We start from the raw sequence: 24,792 nt of genomic DNA, 5'->3' as shown, positions 1-24,792 counted from the left end.
CTGCTTCACAATGTTCCAAACAGTTCAAAAGAACTTTACATTATAACATAAAAGGTATGATTATAACAGTACAATATTAATTATAAATAAAGGTTACAAATCCTATCAAATATGGAAGCTTAGAAAACAATTTAAGACATACAGTTCATCTGCTAACCCTTCAAAGGGATACTCTTGGATTACAATAAACCCCACATTTAGTCTAGGCAGAAAAAAATACATGGTAAGGGCATCGGTCAACACGAAGTTTTCTATCCCTCTTGGTGCCAGGACACACCCTGGCTTTCCCAAGTTCAACAGAGATTGCACTGAAGCTGGAATGTAAGGGGGAGAGACTGGCAAGAATGTCTTCTTCCTCAATGGCACACTCTATTGGTTCTCACACAAGACCTGTGGGGAGTGGTGATCCCTAAGGAACTCCCGTGGCTCTAAGATCCCTGACTAGCATTTGTGGCTGTGAGGAGCCAGATGGCCCCACACATGCAATATTGCACACACCTTCATAAAGCTGAAAATACTGGCTCACCACCCTGGCCCATCCCGTTCCCCAGCCCACCCACCCCATGCCCTCCCCTCCCAGCTGGCTTGGCTCCCCCTTCCCCACGCCAGCACACATTACAAGGCCGTCTCTTTTAAATCGTTCAGATTTGGCATTCGTGAGCGATTTGTTCTGTTATAAGGGTGCCCGTTTGGCCCGCTCTTGGCACCCAGCTGTTCAGTGTAGGAAGGCCCCTCTGTGGCACTCCTGGTCACAGAGGACACATGCCAACCAGGATCCATCTGACCTGGCAGCTGGAGGGCTGGCCTGCCCTTTGGTGTAGGCTCCTGCCGGATGTTGCTGCTCCCACCAGCGGCCTGGCTCAGGGGGTGGATTCGAATTTCTGAGAAGGAATTTTTGGTTTGTTGAGCTGTTAAGGGCTGGAAGCGGGGATCTGAGGAAGCCGGGTGATTTGAGGCTGAAGAGAGATGTAACAGCTTGCGCAGTGATTTTAACGGCTGGTTCTGAAAGACAGGATGAGAACTTGTGTAGGATTTAATTTAGAGGAGACCAGAGAGCTGTGAGGAAATGGATCTCAGACTGGAGATGACTAGATGTGGCCAGGGAGGACGAGTGTGGGGTTGGAGGGTTAGCCCAGCTCTGTCTGCTCTCTGGGTTTCTTCAAGCAAGAGAATGGTCACTGTTCTTTCATGTGAAAACTTAGAAATCTAGAGAAAACAACCAGAGCTGGTGGGGTGCTGCTCAGAGGCCTCCTTCCATCTGGGCACATCGTGGTAAAGAAAATCTTATGCTTTAACAATGGAAGTAAAAGGAACAAAAAAAGGAATATGTCTTCTTTTTGAGAAGACTTCCCCAAAGCTCCACATAAGGCTTCCACTTTTATTTTACTGGCTAGAATTTAGGTGCACAACCACATCTAGCTGCAAGAGAAGCCAGAAAAATGCATTGTTTTTGATTAGGCAGCAAATGCACTGAGCTAAAAATTGTACAGCCCTCTGTGTTCTTATCTCTATGATTTTCCCTTTCCCTTGACATTGTAAAATCTGAATGTTTACTTTTGGGGGGGGGAGCAGAGAAGTTAAGGGCTGGGTATTAAAAATGCAAACACAGAGATACAAGCAAAAGCCCTATAGACTCTAATTGATAATTCTGTCTGTTCATGGTATGGCTACTGGCCAAAGGTCCAACAGGGTGCTGTACTGTGGTGGGAGCCTGCTGTAGAAGGCAGGGTCCTAGATGGGTTGGCCTCTCAGGCAACTCCTGAGCCTTAGGCTTCTCAGTGGTGAAAGGCAGCTTATCCTTTTCTCCCTCTACCTCTACTTTGGGGTGCACGAGGACCACTATCAGAAAAGGCGTGGAAAACACTCAAAAATACACACCAATCACTACTGCTGGATTCTGCCACTCATCTACAATCCTAACCTCGGGCTATCTCTGGCTGCTGATCCTCAGAATACCTTTACTCTGAGTGTTGTGGTACAAGTAACATACATTTTTAGAGCTCAGCCGAGTTGAAATAACATGTTGAAGATCTCCAGGAACATTACAGGGTTTGAAGGAACAGGGTATTGAAAGCCAAGGTAAAGTGGCCTGAGAATCAACTCAAAGAGAAACTGCTCCTGGGGAAATATCCACTGTCACCATTGCAAGTCTTTCTAAGAAAGCTGTGGGGTTTCCACAGGAGGTGGCACAGCACCCTGTGCACTATAAATGCTCAAAATGGTTTTCTTTTTTTTTCGATTTTTTTATTAAATTGGTATGATAACACAATGAAACTCCTGGAGATTTTTATAGCCTTCATCACATATAACTATTGAGCAATTACAATAATTCAGAATCAGCTAGGGATGTAAAGTTACTTGGAAAGAGCTTCTTGGCAAAAGAAATGGTTTCATCAAGGAGGTTCTAAGCATCGGGCTCTTAGAGCATTGTGTTCTTAGTTTTGATATACATCCAAAAAACTCATCTCTTTCTCTATGCCCTCTTGATCTCCCAGCCCATACTATATTAGACGCAGAAAATATAAATGGTTGGGTAAAAAGAATGGGGGACTCCTGTCCACAGCTGTAAGAAATAGCTTATAGCTAAAGAGAAGAGAAAACCTATAAAAAGTGGAGCCATCACTTCCAAATCACAGAAATCTGTGATATGATTTATTTTTCTTTGTCATAGTAAGGATTGAACCCAAGGTCTTTTTACCACTAAGCTATACCCCAACACTTTTTAAGTTTTTGACTTTAAACAGGATCTTGCTAAGTTATTTTGAGTCTTGCTGCATTGCTGAGGCTTTCCTCAATCCTGCAATCCTCCTGTCTCAATTTCCCAAGTACTGGGATTACAAGCATGCACCACCATGCCCGGCTTACTTATTTTTAAAAATAGTATGTTTCAGAAAAAGAAATATTCTTTCACAAAAAAGCTTATCATATCTGTCTTTCAAGGCCCAGTTCATAAGCTACCACCTTTAAGGAAACCTCATTCTTCCCACCATCTTCATTCATCCTCCCCAGCATTGAATGGGAGGCCTCACTTTTTTTTTATTAAGATCATTCTCTCCTTGACTGCAGAGTATCTGGGGCTGAGACTGCACCTTCTTCCTCCCCTATCCTCTGTCCTCCCTTCTCCACCTAGGTGAAGGTTAATGGAGGATTGCTTTTTTCCCAGGGAGATGAATCACTGAAGCAAGACTCATCCTGACACCTAAGCTGCACCTATTAGTGAGGGTCTATTTGGGGGTAGCTGTCAGCATTGCTGTAACACAGAGATGCTAAGGATACAGAGTCAGAGAGTCTTGGAGTGAAACAGGTTCCACTTACTTGGGTCTGTAGATCGGAGAGCTTCTCAGGGCGCCACTCCTTTGGTCTGCTGCTTGAAGTGCTAGCAGAGTGAATGGCTTTCTGTAATGTCAGAAGATCGGGGCCATCAGAATTGGGTACCTAGGGCAAAAGATAGACAATGTTTCAATAAGCACACCAATGAATCTAATGAAGATGTACAACTGTACCCAAGAGGATAACCAAACCCCAAAGCAAATGGAACTAAACCAAAATTCAAAGGAAAAAAATGGATCAATAAAGACAGACACCAAAAGTCTCCCAATGTTCATAATGCAAGTGATGCTAGTTAAATTCTGCTGCCCTCTTAATAATTCTCCCTGCATTAGGAAAAATTGGCAGATGTCATGCAGATTTGTTAAAACCTTAACCCTTAAAGCATTCCCATGCTGTTAGTTTTAGTCGCTGTAAAAGAGAGCAGTTAAATTGAGCTAAACTAAGGAACTGTTGTCGTATCCTCATTCCATAATTGCAGTTAGGTTATGAACCAGTTCAATAAAACAAAACATTTTTCCTGCTGAGAAAATGATTCAAACATGATATTTAGTGGTATCAAAAGAGTCTAGTAGGATTTTAAGGAGAGTAAAGTGGCAGGGTATGATTTGAATCACCTTCTCAAACCACTGCCCAGTAAATGCGGGCCTAGCTCAGAAAATACTGGAAATTTGTGCCAAAATTGTCAAATGAACGCAATACATCTATGTGCTGATTTTGGTGAACAAAAAAGAGTTATGACAAAGGCCAAGCAGAAGTCATGGCTTTAAACTAAGTGACCAGCAAAAGCTAGAGCCAGGCAAGGAAAGAGCAAGTCACCAACTAGTAGAAGCTGTTTTTTTCATGGAGCCTGCTAGCTCACTTAATTTGGTCAACTCAGACTTGGTTTCAAGGAACAAATTGCCAATTAAATACTAACAAAATTTGTGAGCCAAATGCAAAGACTTTTGTTAACTGTTGATGTTAATCAAAAACTTTATGGAAAATAAGAGATTTTATGAATGTTATCTGCCACTAACTGGTCAATTGGACAATCCAAACTAGCCATTCACTAGTTTAGACTTCATGCTTCAACATTCTTAATCAATTTAGAAAATCCAGAATGGCAAAGAATTTTGATCCCAGTAAATTTATGGAACTGGCTCAGGGACTTAACTAGCATAAAGAGAATATGACCCCATGAAAATAAGACATGCTTTTGTCATCAGTAAAACAAGTTTACTGGAGCAGTTTTCAGGGCTACCATACATAAAAATGGATACCATGGGTGGAGTGACTACAGGAAGCTTTTTCAAAGAAGAGCTATGCTTTAAATGATTCTTTGAATTAAAAAGAGGAAAGAGGGATTTCTTGATGCTTGGATTCTCCCCGTTGGTGGAATCTGTCTGCAATATAAGATACAAATAAGCTAATTGCCAAAGAAAGGTGCTTTTATTGAAACTACTAGCCCTTGGCAGCCCTTATATTGTTAAATATGAACACTCACTGAAAGAATTTCTGTGTTGTGCATCTAAAGAGGTTCTGTGTTATTTTTATTTCTCACCTGAGCATGAAAAGTCGATAAGGTAAGTTCAAGACAAGCACGAACTTCTTCTAAGTAAAAAACATGTGATTCTCATCAACACCTATAGTAGGAATGACTAGAGACCTATAGGCATCTACTCAAATTAAACTTATGAAGCACTTAAGAATTTGTTATAAGATATAGATTATTATAAAGAATTATATTCAATGAGCTATTGATAAACTTTGATGTTTTCCTAATTACTAGACATGACTTCAGCAACTAAAAGATTGACCATATAATTTGCCTATTAGAAAATAATGTATTGCAAATCCTTTTGAACTTGGTCAAGGCTCAAGCCAGAAAATATCATTTAGAAGAGAACTACCACTGTTGAGGGATGCTAAGATTGAGTTAGAAGCCTTGTTCTATACTCTTAGAAATATTTAGCCATCAGAAAATATCTAGCATAATATGGAATACTGGGTTTCAGATTAAAAAAAAAAAAACAGAGTTCAATCTTTAAATTGAGGCATGATTATAAGTTGAGATACTAAGTAGGATACAATTACCGAGTTGGCAAAGTCACCATATGCTCTGAGGGCTTATGTAATTCTCTGAAAATGTAACGGAAGCCAGATTTCCCAAGGCAGCTTCCAGATCTGCTTGGGCCAAAGCAGGTAACTTTACAACACAAGATTATTCATTGCTGTCCATTTCCCTCTTTTGGATATCTCAAATGTCAGAGAACTAGAATGTATAAAGGTATTCAGACCATCTTTTATGGATGTGTGTCCTAATAGTAGAAATCCCAGTTTAGGTCTTATTGTTAAAGAGGCCAAAAAATACTCCCAGAGGCCCTCCATAGCTATGGGTCCAGCAGTGAGTTGAGCCTGGGCTTGGGATTTAGGAAAACCAAGGTTGAGTTCTCCAAACTGACTATGTGAATTAGGACAGGTCACAACTTGTCTGGGCTCAGTTCCTATGCTAGTGAAACAAATGGGAGCCTAGATATAGGCTCCACCTCAACTTTGTGTGTGTGGTATTGGGGACTGAACACCAGGGAATTCTATATCTGAGATATACCTCCAGCCCTTTTTGTTTTGAAACAGGATTGCACCAAGTCACTGAGGCTGATCTTGAACCTGCAATCCTCCTATTTTAGCCTCCCAGCTATAACGCAACTTAAAAATGTCATACCTAGTCCGGGCGTGGTGGGCACGCTTGTAATCCCCGCGCTTGGGAGGCGGAGACAGGAGGATCGCGCAGGTTTGAAGCCAGCCGCGCTGGCTTAAGAGACCCTGTTTCCAAATAAAAATATAAAAAATAGGTCTGGGAGTATAGCCTGGAGGTAGAAGGGATCCCAGGAACCCCAGTACCACACACAAAAAAATGTCATAGCTATCATATATAGAAGCTGCAATGCCTTAAAAAGTTTGTTGTACTTAAGTTTCCTTTTGCCAAAAAAGATCTAAAAACTGAAAACAACTTAATTTTAATAATGTTTGAATGTTCATTCAATGCAGAGTTAACCCAATACCAGGCCAAAGAGCTGGAGGTCTGCTAGGCTAATAAAATTCTCTTTAAAAACTGATTCTAGCTGGGAATGGTGGTACACACCTGTAAGGCTGAGACAAGAGGATCAACGGTTCAAGAACAGCCTCAGAAACTTAGTGAGGCCCTTCACAACTAAGTGAGACCTTATTTCAAATTTAAAAAAATAGGGCTGGGGGTATAGCTTAGAGATAGAATATCTCTGGGTTCAATCCCCAGTGCCACCCCCGAAAGGACTCTAGATCCTAAGCCCGTAATGTTTTTTTTCTTTTAATTAAAATATATTGTAGGAGAGCTGGGCATGGTGGCACATGCTTGTAGTCCCAGCATTTGGGAGGCTGAGACAGGAGGATCGTGGTTCTCAGACAGCCTCAGCTACTTAGTGAGGCCCTTTGTAGCTCAGGGGTAGAAATTTCCCTGGATTCCTGGACTCCACCCCAGTACCACAAAATAAATAAAATAAAATATATTGTAGTAAAAGATAATACAAAACTTGCTTTTGAAATTTTAAGGCATTCTGGCCTATAGAATGATATTTTACAGTTAGTTTCAATACTGAATGAAAATTTAAGTCAAGAAGTTATTAGAGAATAGTAAGTTTTCTACTTATCCTAATCTATACTATTTAAATACCTAACACTGAAACTACATCCTGAATAATTAAAATAAAGTTGGTCAACATGTCCATACTCTACACTTGGTCTCCATGATTCAGGGGCATTAAGTTTAATGTTGGTCTAAGGTAGAAAGACATTGAACTCTTTATACACAGAAACAGACATGATTTCTTGATCCTTATTATTTACTGTCATTTAATCCCCACAATGGATACAGATCTGTGGTTAAGGATAACAAACTCCAAATAAAAATAATGGGCTGGGCATTGTGGCACACACTTGTAATCCCAGCATTTAGGGAGCTGAGACAGGAGGGCTGGGCAGGTTCAAAGGCAGCTTCAGCTACTTAGTGAGGCCCTTTGCAACTCAGTGAGACCCTGTTTCAAAATAAAGAATAAAAAAATAGGGCTGGGAGTGTAGCTGGGAGGTAGAATGCCCCTGGGCTCCATCTCCACTACCAAAAAAAAAAAAAAAAAAAAAAGAATGGTGGTTATGAAGAGGTAATTAAAGTTAATGTTTATAATACATAAATATATTTTATAGGCAATGGTAAAGATTTTTTAGTACTTTAAATATTTTAAGCATCCCTGGGATAAATTAGATCTATTTGTTCATCTAGTCTCAGTAATACATTTATAAATAATTGAACGAGTGGCAGTTTGTGTTTTATTTTTCATTTTTTATGGTACTGGATATTGACCCCATGGGTTTTCTACCACTAAGATACACCCATATCCTTTTCTTTCCACTTCTCCACCTTCTCCACAACCTCGCCAGCATTTGTTGTTGTTTGTGTTTTGAATGATTGACATTCTAGTTTTTTTTTTTTTTTGAGACAAGGTCTCACTGCTAAGCTTTCCAGGGTTGGCCTGGAATGTGAGATCCTCCTGCCTCAGCCTCTTGAGTAGGTGGGATGTGCTACATCCCAGGTGTGTGCCATCATGCTTGGCTGTAGCATTTTTATTTGACATTCCATTTTAGGTGAGCTTCAGTTAGAGATAAAGGAAATTATTTTTCAAATGAACATTTGAACATTTCAGGAGTATTATACAGCCATTAAATGAAAATAATAGTCTGTGTAGTAATATACATACTTATTGTGTGTTGTGTGTATAGGTACAGGTGATATACAGTTAAAAGCCAGAATATAAAATTGTACTAGAATTACTTAAACCAAACTTCACACACACACACACACACACACACACACACACACACACACACACGTATGCACACGTACACACACATAGCCCTTTTCCTTCCACAAAAATATGCATAGGGTAAAAAGCTAGGAGGTAATACACCAAAATCACAATACTAACTGGTATAGTGGTAAGTTTAATGATAATCTTATCCTTTTTCACAAAATTTCTGTAATGAGGTCATATTTATTTTATAATAAAATATATAAATTCAACAATCAGGCAAATGAAAAAGCATTCAAGAAAGGAATCCAAGAATTTTGTTAACATTTCTGGAATGTCTGTGAGATAAAAATTCCTTACTTCCAGTTATATATTCTGGTACAATCATCTACCTCATCTTTACTTACCATGGAGTCATAATGGAACGGATCTCAGAAACATTAAATCTAAGATACTCATCTTATAGATCATGAGGTGCATCCAGACAGGCCATTATAATTAAACAATTTTCCTCTTCAAATAAGTAAGAGTAAGTTATGTGTGACGTAAAATTAGAAACACCCATTTAAAATAGCCAACTTAACCTCATCTAGTCTTGAAGGTGTCATGAAGCAGAGAGAAAAGCAGGCCCCAGTTGGGTGAAACACCACCCTATGTTGCTGTCCGCGAGGTTTGGTTCCCCCTATTTTCTCAAGTCACTAGCCAGCAGAATCCTTGCTAGGGTGGCTTAGTGAAGTGATGCACTTGGTCCTTGGGAGTCAGCCTTTTGTTTGAGCAGAGGGCTTCAGCACCTAAGACGCAGTCTACCTCACACTGCATTCATCAGGGAAACAGGTTTTCCTACTAAAGCAAGCCCCAAAATGTCAGATGCAATCTTCTCTCTGTGACTGTACAGCACAGAAATGTACTTACCAACATGGGAATTCTATAACTTGCCAGGGGAGGATAAGGAATGCTGGTTATTTATGAATATCAAGATTTAAATGTAAATCAAAACCATTTCCTAAGTTTTCACATATCTTTATGCCCCCAGAGGGAAACAAATCTTGCATCTTCATAGTTTTTACAGGAATATAAATCCTTGTGGAGAAGAAGTTTATTGAAAGAGGCTTAAAGTGTTCTCTCTTATCCAAATTAAATTTCTTCTACTGGAGATTCTGCTAAATCTAAAAAAAGGCATTGTAAGAGGACAGTTGTGTTGAATTTCAGAAAGAGACCTCTATAGTGTCTGCCTGTCAAATTTCAGCAAGAAAATTAACTTTGGTTGCCACATGCAGAGTGTGAAGTATCCATAGGAAAATACAGAACCCCACGGCATTATATATAGTTATTAGCTATCTACTTACTGTTTGCGATTTCTTCTTTTTCTTTTTCATTGACCTGAAGAAGCCTTGCTTCTCCTTTTCCTTGAGCTGATCAGAATGACTAATATTTTCAGGACTTTTCCTAAATGAGAAGACATTTTTATCATATTGATCTTCCAATAATTCTTTTGCCATTGCACAACAAATAAACACTGTGAATGCATGACAGAAAGGCTGAACAGCCATGAAGAATCAAGCACATAAGTAAAAGGTCTTTCAAAAGAGAGGAACTGAGTCTAATCAACCATAGTTAATAGTTATTTTTCGGCATAGGCTCACTCACACTAGCAATTTGCACACTGTTACAAATGATCTGTAACTGTGCTGCTGGACCATTTTCATGCTTTTGAAAGCCTTAGAATTAGAGATTCTGAAAAGTGCACAACTGTGAGGATGCCTTTTTTACAACCCTCTAAGGGAAAGAACAGAAACATTTTTAATACCTTCATTTTTCTATTTACCTTTTAAAAACCAGCTCAATGAGTTTATTATTAACAGCTTGCCAAGACCCTGAACATAAAATCAGGGCTGCTACAGAAACTATATAAATAAAAAATCGTTGGAAACTGGAAAATTTCTATTTATTAAATCTTTTACCTACTTACTAAAGGTAAATAAAAATACTTAAAATGTAGACAGGACAAATACTTTCATACAAAGTGCTCATAAATAGAGCTTATATCTGAAAATACTGACATGAAGTTTCAAGCCATGGACATCATCAGGTATTTTAATTAAAACAATTTTTTTTTGCAGAACTGAGGCATTCTACTTCCGAGCTATACTCCCAGCCCTGATTTTATTCTTTATTTTGAAACAGGTTCTCACTAAGTTGTGGAGGGCCTCATTAAGTATCTGAGACTTGCCACAAACCTGTGATCCTCTTGTCTCAGTCTCCCAAGGACTGGGATTACAAGTGCATCACAACATCTGGCAAATAGAAGATATTAAAAAACAGGAAAATAGGAAAATATCTTGGCCTCAAAAAAGATACCTATACATATATGTTAAAGGAAGACATTATTATTATTATTATTATTATTATTATTATTATTATTATTAATTATTTTGGTAGTATTGGGGATGGAACCCTTCTCCGGGCTACAATCCCAGACCTATTTTATACTTTTATTTGGAAACAGGGTCTTTTAAGCTAGTGAGGTTGGCTTCAAACCTGCGCGATCCCCGTCTCCGCCTCCCAAGTGTGGGGATTATAAGCGTGTACCACCACGCCCGGCAAAGGAAGACTTATTTTAATATAAGCTCTTTAAAAAGCAACTCCATTGGTGTTATGCTTGAAAAACTTGTATTCCAAGGACATTATAATTTGGGGAAGGTACTGGGAATTGAGCCTAGGGATATTCTACCCCTACCTCTGAACTATACCTACCCCTACTGCTTTTTAATTTTTTGTTTTGAAACGGTCTTACTAGGTTGTTGAGGGCCTCACTACATTGAGAAGGCTGTCCTCAAACCATGATCCTTCTGTCTCAGCCTTACAAGTACTGGGATTACAGGCATGTGCCACCACAACCACCTCCAAAGACCCTATTTTTTTTTTTTTTTTTTTTTTTGGTGGTACTGGGAATGGAACACAGGGGCCTTCTACCTCCGGGTTACACCTGTTTTTTTATATATTTTATTTGGAAACAGGGTCTGTTAAGCCAGCTAAGGCTGTCTTCGAACCTGCATGATCCTCCTGTCTCAGCCTTCCAAGAGTGGAGATTGCCAGTGTGCACCACCATGCCTGGCCAAAGACCCTAATTTTAAATTTCAGTATCTACATGGCTGTGCAAAGCCATTTTCTTAAATGACTGGATTTCTTCTATAAGCCATTCTCTAAAATCAAGAGGGGAAGAATTATTTAAAATATCTGCTTGAAGGTACAGTGACCATTTCTTCTTGTGTTGAGTCTAAAAATTTAATAGGAATGTCCAGGAAGTAAAAACCTGTACTGCAGGTCCAAGTGTTCCCAAAATTCATTGAGACTTGCAAATTTTAAACATCACTGGGAGTTCCAAACTGTGGAATAAGTTTTGCAGTTCAACACTGCCATAACACAACTAGCACTGAAACTCTGAATGATGCATTTATAATTTTGAAAGGTAGAAAACTTCAGACATGAAGGGATAGGTAAGAATAATGGTGGTAAAGATATTTAAAGACTCTTTAACTGCAGTGTTGTACTGTTGGAGAAAATACTCTCAACTTAAGTGCAATCTCAGAAGGGGCCTAGTATTACTATAAGAATCTTAATTCTGACTGAAGAGGAAAGGAAGGCCTGAGACCCCAGTCCTATGGGAAGTGGGTTTTTTCCTGGAAAGAAGAGTCTATCCAGGATGAAAGGGAGACTAAGATGAAAGCTAGAGGTTGAAAAATGGGAGGCTAATGAAAGAGAAGGGGGAAATAGCTTGGAGTTTGCAGTTTGGTGTTACAGAGCTGAGTCCCCCAAACTGAGAAAATGGATCAAAGCCCTCTCTGCAGGATCTCTTCGGAGGCACTGGATAAACTGCAGTCCAGGTGTGGCAGGAGGAATGAGGAGGAAAACACCTTAAAGCTGAAGCTGAGCAGATGGTGGGGCTTAAATCTAGGCAATGAAATATCCCAGAGGCCAAAAGAAAAAAGGAAATAAATTATCCTTGAACTAGATGAAAGATAGGAGTGAAGCTAAGTATGTCTGCATCACAAAAGACAGAGAAAGAAGTTGGAGACAAAGAAAAAATTCAGGGGGAACCTTAATAGAAAGCTACATACCCAGAGAATTAGCAGAGAAAAAGAAGGGGGGTGAAGAGAGGGAGGGAGGGAGGGAGGGAGGGAGGGAGGGAGGGAGGGAGAGAGAGAGAGAGAGAGAGAGAGAGAGAACACACACACACACACACACACACACACACACACACACACAGAGGTGGCTGGAATAAGTAATTGAAAAGCTGTATGGTACACAAAGGAACTAACAAGGAACCTTGAATGCAGACCAGTGGCACTGAGCCAATCAGACAAGAGTGGTCATTTCCCTTATCTGCAGGCTGTGGGCCCTGCAATTCTACCTGACAGAGTTGGCAGTTTCATGCTGAGTGAGGCAAAGAGGAGAAGCACAGATGGGTAAGCGGAGGCTCACATAAATCTCAGGGATAGAAGCTTTGAGAAGACTCATCCATGCGGTCACCTAGAACATTATCCAGGGCAACAGCTCTGATCGAAACAGTATAGGTGTGTGTATGGGGGGGGGCAACAAGGCAGGAGACTTCCTGCAGTCACGTGACTCCAATGTCATCTAACACGACAGCTATTTTCATAAGCAGTCAAGGGAAAAGAGAGGATTCCAAATAGCCACTGGAATCGAAGGATTTAAAACCAAAATCCACTTAATGAAAGTCAGCCAACATTTACTGAGTACTTTTTATGTGCCAGGCCTTGGTTTCACATCATAGATAGAGAGGCAAATCAAACAGGAGTCTGACCTCACTCAAGCTGCTCCCAAACTCCTAGCAAAAAGATAAGGCAGCAGAGTCAGCTACTGGGCTTTAGTACAATCCCGAGGCAAGACAGTACTCTGTGACCCTTTCCCTGCCACCAATCCTCCCTGGCAGTGTGACTAGAGCAGTCAGCTAATGTAGGAAAGGAGAAAATTGGTAAAGATTCTACAGGAGTAATTCTGGAAGACAGGGTGACAAGCTACAATAGATAACAATATATTCATATGTCTAGAAAGAACTGGGTTCTTCACTTAACTAGTGAGATTTCAAATGAATTTAGTTTACTGCTTAAGAATCAATTTTAACCCAATTTTGATGGCAGTCTGTCTAAACATTTATATATTTTATCTTTTTATGCAAAGCAAATGCCATCTATTTTATAAACATACACTCTAAATGGATATCTATGATATGCAAGAAACACCTGCTTTCCTCCAAAGCTATTGCTCTGAATCCTCCTCCCTCTGAACACTGTGTTGTTACCTGGGTTTATTTCTTGCCCCAACAACCTGAGTGCTAATGGCTAGAAAGATAAGGAAACAGGTTCCAAGTAAAGGTGGAGATGTCATGCTATTAGTAAAGATGATGAATCTGGCTGCATTTACTCTAGTTTTCTTGTTCTAGGATATTTGGCTCACTTCCCAGTTCTTAAGTAGGTTCAAGACAGCTGAGGATGTTCACCATAACAAGCACTGGGTATTATACTAGAAGATATATTTGTTACTTTAAAATGTGACATATTAGTCGGGCATGGTATCGCACATTTGCAATCCCAGAATTCAGGAGGCTGAGACAGGAGGATCACTACTTAATGAGGCCCTTTGCAACTCAGTGAGACACTATTTCAAAATAAAGAATAAAAAATAGGGTTGGGGGTGTAGCTCAGAGGTAGAATGGCCATGGGTTCCATCCCCAATACCACAAATTATATATATATATATATATATATATATATATATATATATATATCATATTCATTTGATTTTTGCATTGTGGGAAATATGTATACTTTTTACAAATATTCTCTTCCTAAAAGAAATTTAAAGTGCAACTAGGAAAAAGAAACAGACTGCCTTTAGCTTACATGCCAAGTTAGGAATAGTAATTCACTATGTTGACCTAAACAAGGCTCTTTTGTGTTTTATAGGTTATTAAATTGTATATTTCCTTCAAATATAAAGACTGGTGAACTAAATAGAGACCTTGGTCAAGTAGAAAATCAAGGTGAGTTGAGTTTAAATAATGACCAGGCCAAGTTAGATGTGAGGCATGGAAGAAACATATCAGTATTATCAATAAGAACAGGGTTACAAAAGAAGAAAGCCAACTCACCACTGGAAATTCAAGGATGACTCAATGAAGATTTGACTAAAGTTCAATGTCACAATTGTGCTTCTGATTCCTTTTTTTTTCTTTTTTTTTTGTGGGTCTGGGGATGGAACCCAGGGACATTTGACCTTCAAGCTATACCTCCTGCCCTATTTTTTATTCTTTATTTTGAATACCAGGTCTCACTGAGTTGCAGAGGACCTCACTAAGTAGCTGAGGCTGTCCGCGAACCACGATCCTCCAGTCTCAGCCTCCCAAATGCTGGGATTACAAGCATGCGCCACCACGCCCGGCTTCTGATTCCTTTTAAACAACTGATTTCAGGTTTCTACATATATGTGTATATGCACACAAACGTACATATATATGCATGTATGCATGCATGCATGTTTAAAGCTCTACTCAATTAAAAAGGTAGAAACAAGGAACTGGGGGAGTAGCTCAGTAGCAGCATACACCAGGACCTCAGCACCAGACCAGACCAGACCAAACCAAACTAAACAACAAAAAACCCTTTAGAAAAGAAAGAAACAATACATTACTAATACTATCTAACCAGACTTGGATTCAATTTTGACCTGACCTAATTTTTATAGTACTATGGCAATCTGTAATTGATGCTCTTAAACTGTCAACACCTCATGAAATAACCAAGGGAAAGCCGATGCTTTCTGTATTAATATATTCTCAAACTTCTTCAGGACTTGACAAAGCCACACTGAGAACGGTCAACACTAGTAACTAAAGAAAGCAGCACCTGTACATTTAGGTTAATGAACAGTGGATCTCATCTACACAGCCAAGAATGTTTATCAGTTGGGTTAGGTGGAGTGAAAATATCTAACAAGTGATAGTGAAGTTTAAATTACATTAAAGATAATAACTGCAGCCACTAACCAGTAACATTACTGAGCCCCTGAGCTGCCAGGCACTGTTCTAGGCCCTATAAGGGAAGGGAAGTACTATATTTTCAGTGCCAGGAATTGACCCAGGGCCTTGTGTATGTTGAATATGTGGGTTTCCCTCTGAGCTAAATTCCCAGCTGTATTTATTTACTTATTTATTTATTTATTTATTTATTTATTTATTATATTGAATGTGGTATTTATTTTTATGATTTTCTTGGTGCATTGTAGTCTCACATCATAATACAGTTCATAGTGATCGTGACCTATGTGCACACAGCACTTGGTAGGCTTTCCTCCAGTTCCTTCCCCTATTCCTCCTTCCCAGGCAGAGTACTGATATTGACATTGTTAATCTTATTTTAGAGATGAGTAAACCAACAGACAGAAAAAGTGACATAGCTAGAATCTCACATCCATCAAGATACTCCATTTTGAATCTAAACTCCTAATCACTAATGTTAAGACTCTCATTTTACAAATAAGGCAGTGGATGTAAAGTGTGCTTACATAGGAAAAATATGTATGACTTTTAAAAAGTCATTTTATTAGGTTCTTGATGGTTTCCTTTGATGAGAAGAAACTTTTTAGTTTGATGGAGATCAGTGTGGATATCCTTAGAAAACTGGGAATAGATCCACCATTTGATCTGGCTATACCACTCCTGGGTATCTCTCCAAAGAGGTTGAAAAAATCAGAGAACTACATTAACATATGCATACCCATGTTCATAGCAGCACAGTTTATAATAGCCAAAATATGGAACCAACCTAGATCCCCATCAACAGATGAATGGATTGCAAAATTATGGGAAATACACACAATGGAATTCTATTCAGCTATATATAGAGAAGAATAAAATAATAGTATTTGCAAGAAAATGGAGGGAAATGGAGAACATTATGTTAAGTGAGATTAGTCAAGCACAGAAAGAGAAGGGACATATGTTTTCTCTAATATGCCCAAGCTAGGGAGTAGTGGTAATACCAGAGGGACTCCAGATGATGGAGGGGAATCTCAGCAAAGCTTGAATGGAAGGATAGGAGAGGAAGAAAGCTGAGGTTGTTCAATGGAGGAGCTACATATGTATATGTGTAATAGTATAAATATAACATGATTAACCTGGACACTCTCTATTGGGGGAGGAGGGGAAGGGAGGGGGAAGGGCATGAAGGACAATCTAAATGTACATCATTTTCAATATGTTCGACTTATAAATAAAATAAAATATGGAAAAAATAAAGTCATTTTATTATTGTTTTAGGAATAATTAAGTAATTTTCACCATAGGACACAATAACACTGAAAATTTGATATAATCCTACAAAAAGGGGCTGAATTGTAAAAATGCACAGGGTTGCACAATTGTACACAAAACACTTCTACCACTTCTGAAACACTATAGATGAACTCTGTCAATTTTATTCTACGTGCAGAGTGTTACTGTGATATTCTATTTTTCTCTATTTCACTCTTTTTTTTATGGCACTGGGGATTGAACCCAAAGGGCATTTCTACCTTTGAGCTGCACCCCTAGACTGATATTTTAGTTTTTATTTTGAAACAGGGTCTCACTAAGTTCCTGAGGTTGATCTCAAGCCTGTGATCCTCCTGTCTCAGCCTCCATTTCACTCTCATGACAGAGAACTTAGTAGTTTTCTGAAGTACACATAAAACACCCCTCATACCTAGATTCTGGGCAGTCTTTCTGGGCAGCTGAAAATAAAAAAATCTACATCTACATCATCATCATCATTATTGTTAAAGTCATTACTCCTCAGACAGATCTGCTAGTGGAACTTGATATATGTGTAACTATCTCCCTAAATTTTTACTCCTCATAACACAAAAAGATAAAAAATTATTTTAAAAATCGCCACATCATTTGAACCTCTGACTACCACTACTCCTTTTATGTTAGCATAAGGGGTGTTCCCTTCTTTAGGTCTTTACCATGAATTAAAGGCAGGTGGTACAAAGATAAGACCCACAAGCTTTGGAGTCAGGACCCATTTAGGTTTGGATACTGCTCCCCTCCTCCATTTGACTTACAGTCCAACATCAGACAAGTTCCTTGACTTTCAAGCTTCCCTTTCTATAGAATGGGAGTGACCTGTACTTCAAAGAGCAACTGTGAGGACTGACTGAGACAATGTACACAAAATTCAAAGCGAAGTGTTTGCGAAGGGCGCAATGTCAATAAAAGGAGACAAGAAACACTACTGCTTACGTCTTGAAGGATACAATGGAAAACTTACCAGATATGTATTGATTAAGGTTTATTATTTTCCTTCCCTTCCTCCCTCCTTCCTTCCTTCCCTGGTTCTGACTAACTCCCCTATCCCTTTTATTTTTTTTTATTTTGAAACACAATCTTGCGCACATGCTGGCCTTGAACCTGCAATCCTCCTCTCTCAGCCTCCCGAGTACTAGGATCATATCTGGCCAATTTTATAAAAAAATTTACACGATGCTTAATATAAAGGCTAAACTTGAAAAACATTTATAAATAATGACAAATCATATTTTCCTTATCCAACAATGTATTAGGAAAGAAAGGCCTAGCAGGACAAATAATGCTCAAAAGCTTATCCAGAATTTTTTTGAGTATTTAAATCTACAATTAGAAAATGAAGAGAAAAACACATCAAAATACCCACCATGGATCAAAGGTGGTTTGTCTTTTTGAGTGATTAGTTCCAGAACCGCTGTCAGATGGTAGAGAAGAAACTCTGGTTGACACGTTATTTTCATGGAAAGAATTGTCTGGCCTTGGAGATGGCACTGAATGAGGAACAAGTAAGTGATGTAATCTTTTGGTCATCAAAGCAGTTCTTACACTATTCTACTGATTTTTTTTTAACACAAAACAAACTAAACAAACAGATAAGCACAACTCCTTATCTTCCTTTTACATTAACTTTGGTGGTTTCCGAGGATGGAGACATTCCAGAAACATTCTCCATCCTTGACTGCTTGACATTAACCTGCAAGGGTCAGTTAGCACATGACAATATGTACTTCAAAACAGAAAGTTGATCTGTCAGCTGATAAACTCAAGAGCATATTTTAAAGTATGAATAACATAGTCCCCTCCCATTGTTATAACATTCTTTGAAGTTAAATCTTTCTTAACATAGACACACTGTGAAAAAGATACTTTTGTTCTGAAGTAATTCTTAACAATATGTATGCTGCAAAATACAAACTACAATTTAAGCTTTGACATTTTGAAGAGTGCCATTTATATATTTTAAAAGTTAATTACAAGAAATTTGGTTATGTGCACAAAAATTATTCTTCTCTGCATTCTCATTTTAAGAGTGAACAGAAAATAAACTATAATGTATGTGAGTAAGTATTTTTCTGCTTTTGGAGAGGGAACAGTTAATTTTTTCCACCAATTTCTAAGGTTGGTTGCCAAAAAGTACAATAAATTTCATCACAAAAGTAATATACAGAATGGATATCAAAATCAGTGATACCATTTCACTTGATTCTTTATTTATTTATTTATTGCAGTATTGGGGATGGAACCCAGGGGCATTGTACCTCTGAGCTACACTCCCAGCCCTATCTTTTAGTCTTTTATTTTTTGAAACAGGGTCTCACTGAGTTGTGAAGTACCTCACTAAGTAGCTGAGGCTGTCCGCGAACCACAATCCTCCAGTCTCCACTTCCCGAGTGCTGGGATACCAGCATGCATTACCATGCCCAGCCCCATTTCACTTGATTCTTGATCAGTAGAAATGAAAACAGAAATCACTGTAGAAACATCTGTCATTTAGCTGAACCTTTTCTTTCTACTCTGAAATTTTTGCAGTACTTAAGAACTGAACTCAGGGCTTTGAAAATGCTGGACAGGTGCTCAATCACCGAGCTATATATCCCTTCCTCCATTTAAAATTATCTTTTGAGACAGGGCCTTGCAAAGTTGTCCAGGCTAGTCTCAAACTTTCAATCTTCCTGCTCTAGCCTACTGAATAACTGGAATTACAGATATGTGCCACTGTGCCCAGGTTATTTATGAACTTTTAAAAATGTTTTAAAGCTGTCTCAGTACTTGGGAGGCTGAGACAGGAGGATAGCAGATTCGAGGACAGCCTGAACTAGTGAGACTCTCATTAACCTAGTGAGACTGTTTCAAAATAAAAATAAAACTGGATTAGGGGTATAGTTCAGAAGTAGAATGCCCCTGGGTTCAATCCCTAGTACCACCAAAATAAATAAAAAATAAAAATGTTCTACTGTCAAACCCTAAAGTGGATTATGAGACAGACAAATGAGGTTTTTCTTAGATACTAACCAATTAAACTCATTTGTCATCAAAATAAGACTGTTTCCAGAAGCTAAAGACTAATACAGTAACTTAAACTCCATTAATATTTTATATTTAAGTATTTTCACCAGGTATCTACAGAAATAACATGTACATTTTAGATATAAAACTTAACATTGACAGAGTAAAGTTTTTTTTCATATATGCTATAAAATTTTGTTTTAATAAACTTTAATCCAAATTAATAGTTTAGTCCTATAAGATTCTAAAGTAACCCTGGTGTCAGAAAAAAATGTTTTGAAAAGCATATTCAAAGCCTTATGTTTTTTCCAGAGATAGGGCTAGGAGCAAAATGAGTAGCCTAAATATTCAACACATTTTTATTCCTAAATAACACTTCTATGAGTTCATTTAGCTTGGAATCCTAATTAAAATGACCCCAAATTAGTTTTCCATGTCCCCCACTTCCCCTAATTCCTACCCCTCTCCAACTATCCTCCTAAAACAACAGAAATAGTGGGAAGCCAGGCAATGTGTGTGCATGACAGGAGGCTGTAGTGACTCTTGGAGCCTTGGTGAGGTTGGGCCTCCTGCCTGGTGGGCTCACTATCCATTTCTCCACAAGGGTGTTGGCATTCCCAAGGGTTTTACAGTCTAGGATTATACAGTCACCACCCAAGTCGTATAAGTTCATAAAACCCCCAAAGCATCTTTCATTTCTCTGTTAAGTCACATTTTACGACTGTGCAAATACACATGAAATATTTTCTTTAATTCAATCAATAGATATTTATAAATTGTGTCAGGCAGCATGCTAGTCAAAAGAGGAAAAGATGAAGAGAACTCAGCTTTTTTTTTTTTTTTTTTTTTTTTTTTTGCAGTGCTAGAAATGAAGCCCAGGGCCTTACACACATTAGTCCACCAGATAAGCACTCTACCATTGAGCTTCACCCCACGTCTGAGGACACAGAAACTTTGAGGGGGCTCACAATCTTAGGACAGAAAAGTAAGGAAAACCAGTACAATGTGGTCTGCATTGTATCAGAGGCATAGACAAGGTACCATGGGCAGAACAGGTAAGGAATTACTTCACTTTGTTTCAAGCCATTGAAGGTGGTAGCTTGTGTGTCTCACAGGCTGGGCACTAGACAGCCTCTGGCAGAGGGAGGTGGGGTGGGGGTAGCTGGAGAGTATGAGAAGGGCCATACTGGAGAGTATGAGAATTCATATTACGTGCAGGTCAATACTGGAGAGTATGAGAATTCATATTACGTGCAGGTCAATGGGAAGCCAGTAGAGGCCTCTTAACAGATGAGAGCTAGGGTACTGGGGAGGGTGGTGGGGGTTGCCTTGCTTTATTTTTTCTCCTTGAGCACTATTACACTTTAGAACGATTAAGTTTACTGGTGATCTCTCCTTCTGAGAAAGTGAGTGCCATGAGGGTGGATATCTTTAGCTGCCTCACTCACATACATTCTAAGCTAGAAAAGTACCAGACACACAGGTGGCATTGGTGTTTCATGACTTAACTGAATGAATGAGTGATATGGTCAGAGTGCAACTTCAGAAGAATGGGACTATTTGGATGGATACCCTGCGAACAGGGAGGTTAGGAGGCTACTCAATGAGCCCAAGGCAGAAGCCAGGAGGGCCTGAACAAAGACAGTAGGATCAGTGGCACAGAGAACTGCTGCAAGGTAACAGTGCCTGAAAAAACACTGAGGTATGGAAGTCAGTCAGGGCAGTGAAAATGTAGTGGAGGGTGGTGGGCTGCAGAGGGTCAACGCTGTGGGTAGCTTACCTCTATAAAAGCTGCCAACTCTTCTTGGGACAGGATCATTGTACAGATGTCTATTTTCTTTGGGGGCTGTGCCATCATCAGAGTGTGGGTCATGATACACTCCACCCTGAGGCAGGAAACAAGCTTATTAAAGCTAAACCACAGGTTAATGGCAATGTTGCTTAAGACATCAGTCCTGTGCCTAATCAATCTATAGTTAATCCAAATATCTTTGTATTTACTTATTTTGTGGTACTGGGGTGTATTTACTTTTTTGTGGTACTGGGGATTGAACTCAGGGACATTCTCCCCTTGAGCAACACCCCCAACCTTTTTAGTTATTAATTATTTTGTTTTGAAATACAGTTGCACTAAATTGCTGAGGCTGGCCTTGAACCTGTGATTCTCTTCTCTTAGCTTACCAAGTACTGGGGTTATAGTCTTGTGCCACCACACCTAACTGATTTTTTTACTTTTACATGATATTTAACATAAATGCTCTCAATGATCTTTTTAAAAGAAAATTCAGGACTGTGCCCTGAGGAACACTACTTAAAGGCCAGCCTGAGTTATTTGTGGGTGATTAGGTATGAGTAAATGTTACCAGCTAGGTTGTAATGAGGTGTAACCTTACAGACCATTTTATAGGAAAATGTAGCAACTCTGAAGAATTCATACCTCAGACTTCTGACGAGTATGGAATGAAGAGGTGCCTTCTCTGGAAGATTCTTTAACAGGTCTTGCCACAGTCATCTCTGGTGGTAGCTGTTCTCCAGGCTGAAAGTCAAATTCAAAATTATAAGGGTATCCTATTTGTAGGGATGAAAACCATCATGGTCTTTATTTAGTACAACTAGTACCTTAACCAGTTAAAATAAAAATGCTAGTCGGCCAAAACTTTAGTTGTCTTGGGAAAAAGTGAATCATCTTGTGAATATAAAATGAATTGAAGAGCCGGGCATGGTGGCACCTGCCTGTAATTCCAGTACTTGGGAGGCTGATACAGGAGAATCACAGGCTTGAGGACAGCCTCAAGAACTTGGTGAGGCCCTCTGCAACTCAGTGAGACCCTGTTTCAAAACAACAAATAAAATAGGTCTGGGGTGTTGCTCAGAGGTAGAATGACCCTGGGTTCAATCTGCAGCCCACCCCCCAAAAAAAGTTGAATTTAAATAAATTGAAAGCAAAATTCTCATTAAAGTTAAGGCAAGAAATAAATTAGTGGGAAAATTGTTATTAAAATAAATTATTAAAAATCTATTATTATAAAAATCTTTCTAATATCTAGACAATTATGTTTCTGAGCAGTGCTCTTGTTAGAGATTCTATTAGATTCTATTAGCAGATTTTATGCTGGGATCTCCAGAAAGAACCATGTGGGACCAAAATTATTTTTTCAGGAAGGATTCATATGACCAACTCAAATGAAAATGTTTATTTTTTCATATCAAGAGTTATAATAATGCCGGGCGTAGTGGTGCATGCTTGTAATCCCTGTGCTTGGGAGGCGGAGACAGGAGGATCACGCAGGTTCGAAGCCAGCCGCGCTGGCTTAAGAGACCCTGTTTCCAAATAAAAAAGTATAAAATAGGTCTGGGAGTGTAGCCTGGAGGTAGAAGGGCTTCCAGGAACTCCAGTATCACACACACACAAAAAAAGAGTTATAATAAGTCCTTGCAAGAATTATCATCTTAAAATGTCTTAAGTTCTAGTCAGGGCGTGGTGACGCATGCTTGTAATCTCAGCATTTGGGAGGTTGAGACCAGAGGATCATGGTCCGCGGACAGCCTCAACTACTAAGCGAGGCCCTTGGCAACTCAGTGAGACCCTGTTTCAAAAATAAAAAGACTAAAAAAAATAGAGCTGGGAGTGTAGCTCAGAGGCACAGTGCTCCTGGGTTCAATCCCTAGAACCACAAGAAAAACATGTACTTTCTTGTGGCTTAGCACTGTGTTTCCTGAACTGGATTTCAGTAATAGTTGGATCCGTACTTAGGCCAAAGTATTTGCTTAGAATTAGCTTATGACCACCATGTTCATGAAAATCCTTTTCCTGAATTCTCGGAGATCCAGTCATTTTTCCTTTTCCCAACAAAACTACCTTTTGTTTTTCCTACTTCTCTGTTTGACACTATCCTTAATGCCAGCACATTTTGCCTGGTTTTGACCTCCATCTCTCATCTAGAGGCAGCTGCCAAGTGCTAACGATCTTTGTAGGCTCTGCTCTCTCTACCAGCGGCTCCTGGGGGCTCCTCTGACCATGCAAAGGCACACCTCCTTTCCTCCCCTCACTTGGTCCCAGGATTATCTTTCCAGCTTCTTAGAAGACACCTGGGGACCTGGAAACTGTCTCTGAATCCCAGCTCCAGCTTGAACTAGTTTGGTACATTGGACAATTTGATCACTTCTGATCCTCAGCATACTCATCTGTGAGATGAAGGGGTTGACTAAACAAATGGCTTTCACTCTAAAAAGGAGCTCCTAGGAAAGAACCTTCAAGTTCAACCTTTTTCCTATATCCAACCCTTTTCCTATATTCAATCCTGCAACTTGCAAGTCCTATTGTTTCTACTGAGCAGTTGTTAAAACCCATCCTTTTTCCCCACTGGCAACCATTTAATCCTGAACATACTCTCCTTGCCTTGCATGTAAATTACTGCAAAAGCCACTCCAATCCTGCATTTTCTCCTCCAGCAATGTGGAACCAGTTGCAATCCCTGAAGCATGCCATGGCACATCAGATCTCTATTACCTTCTTTCTCCCGGAAATGTCCTTTACTTCTCTCTGTTCAAGTCTATTTCCTGCTGCTCTGGTCACTTTTCCTCCCAAGTGAAATCCCAACCCTTCTGAAAATCTGTGCTCAGAGGACACCTTCTTGGGGAGCCTCCTGCAATGCCTGGTCTGGACTGCCAAACTGTTCTCCCTTCAGCACACATGCCTGCCTCTTGCATGGTAGCCAAGACACAGCCTCACAGTATCAGATGGCTAGTTTGTTGGCAACTGTTCCCCACTGGCTCACATACTCTTAAGAGGACAGGGACCCTGTCATTCTCATCTTTTTAACTAGGGCCTTGTGTGGTGCCTAGCCTGGGACATATCTGAGCCCATCTTGACTCTTTAGCCATTTAGTGCTTGTCTCTACATCCCTGCCCAAAGCAAGACCTTCAGCTGCTCCCAAAGCCACTCTCACTGTTGCTGGTGACAATGATCTCTTCCTGTTCTCAACTCCTATTCATGGCCAGTAACTTGTGAATGGAGGCCTTAGTTATTTCACTGTTGTCATATATAATTTAATCTTCCCAGAGAAAAGTTAATTTTCTCAGGGATAAGAACCATATCTCAGTCTCTGGAGTGCCTGAGAACTCCAGAGAAGGTAAATAACCCACCAGCATGGGGACAGTGGCAATGACTAAAATTTGTTAGATACTTGCTCTAGTCCAGGCATGGGCCCAGTACTTTACACACAAAATCATGAAAATATGATTTTAAGATGTGTTCTCCTAAAAGAATGC

At 39.5% G+C, this 24,792-nt stretch overlaps 1 protein-coding gene across 2 annotated transcripts in view; it reads right to left on the bottom strand.

The window, feature by feature from the left end:
* Positions 1 to 615: 615 nt before the first annotated feature.
* Positions 616 to 24,792, bottom strand: part of CDKL5 (cyclin dependent kinase like 5) — a gene marked incomplete at both ends in the record, with an annotated part of 117,997 nt that continues 93,820 nt past the window's right edge. Inside the window, 7 exons of one of the 2 annotated variants that reach the window (XM_080719552.1) lie at positions 616 to 1,002; positions 3,316 to 3,435; positions 4,590 to 4,712; positions 9,494 to 9,593; positions 17,882 to 18,005; positions 21,302 to 21,407; positions 21,959 to 22,057. In XM_080719552.1, coding sequence (XP_080575678.1) covers positions 616 to 1,002; positions 3,316 to 3,435; positions 4,590 to 4,712; positions 9,494 to 9,593; positions 17,882 to 18,005; positions 21,302 to 21,407; positions 21,959 to 22,057 — 1,059 coding nt within the window. The remainder of the gene's footprint in view (positions 1,003 to 3,315; positions 3,436 to 4,589; positions 4,713 to 9,493; positions 9,594 to 17,881; positions 18,006 to 21,301; positions 21,408 to 21,958; positions 22,058 to 24,792) is intronic. The other variant, XM_080719553.1, reaches the window with a different exon arrangement.

The sequence above is a fragment of the Muscardinus avellanarius genome, assembly GCF_963383645.1.
Source record: "Muscardinus avellanarius genome assembly, chromosome: X".
NCBI lineage: Eukaryota > Metazoa > Chordata > Mammalia > Rodentia > Gliridae > Muscardinus > Muscardinus avellanarius.
This window is presented reverse-complemented; position numbering and strand designations above follow the sequence as displayed.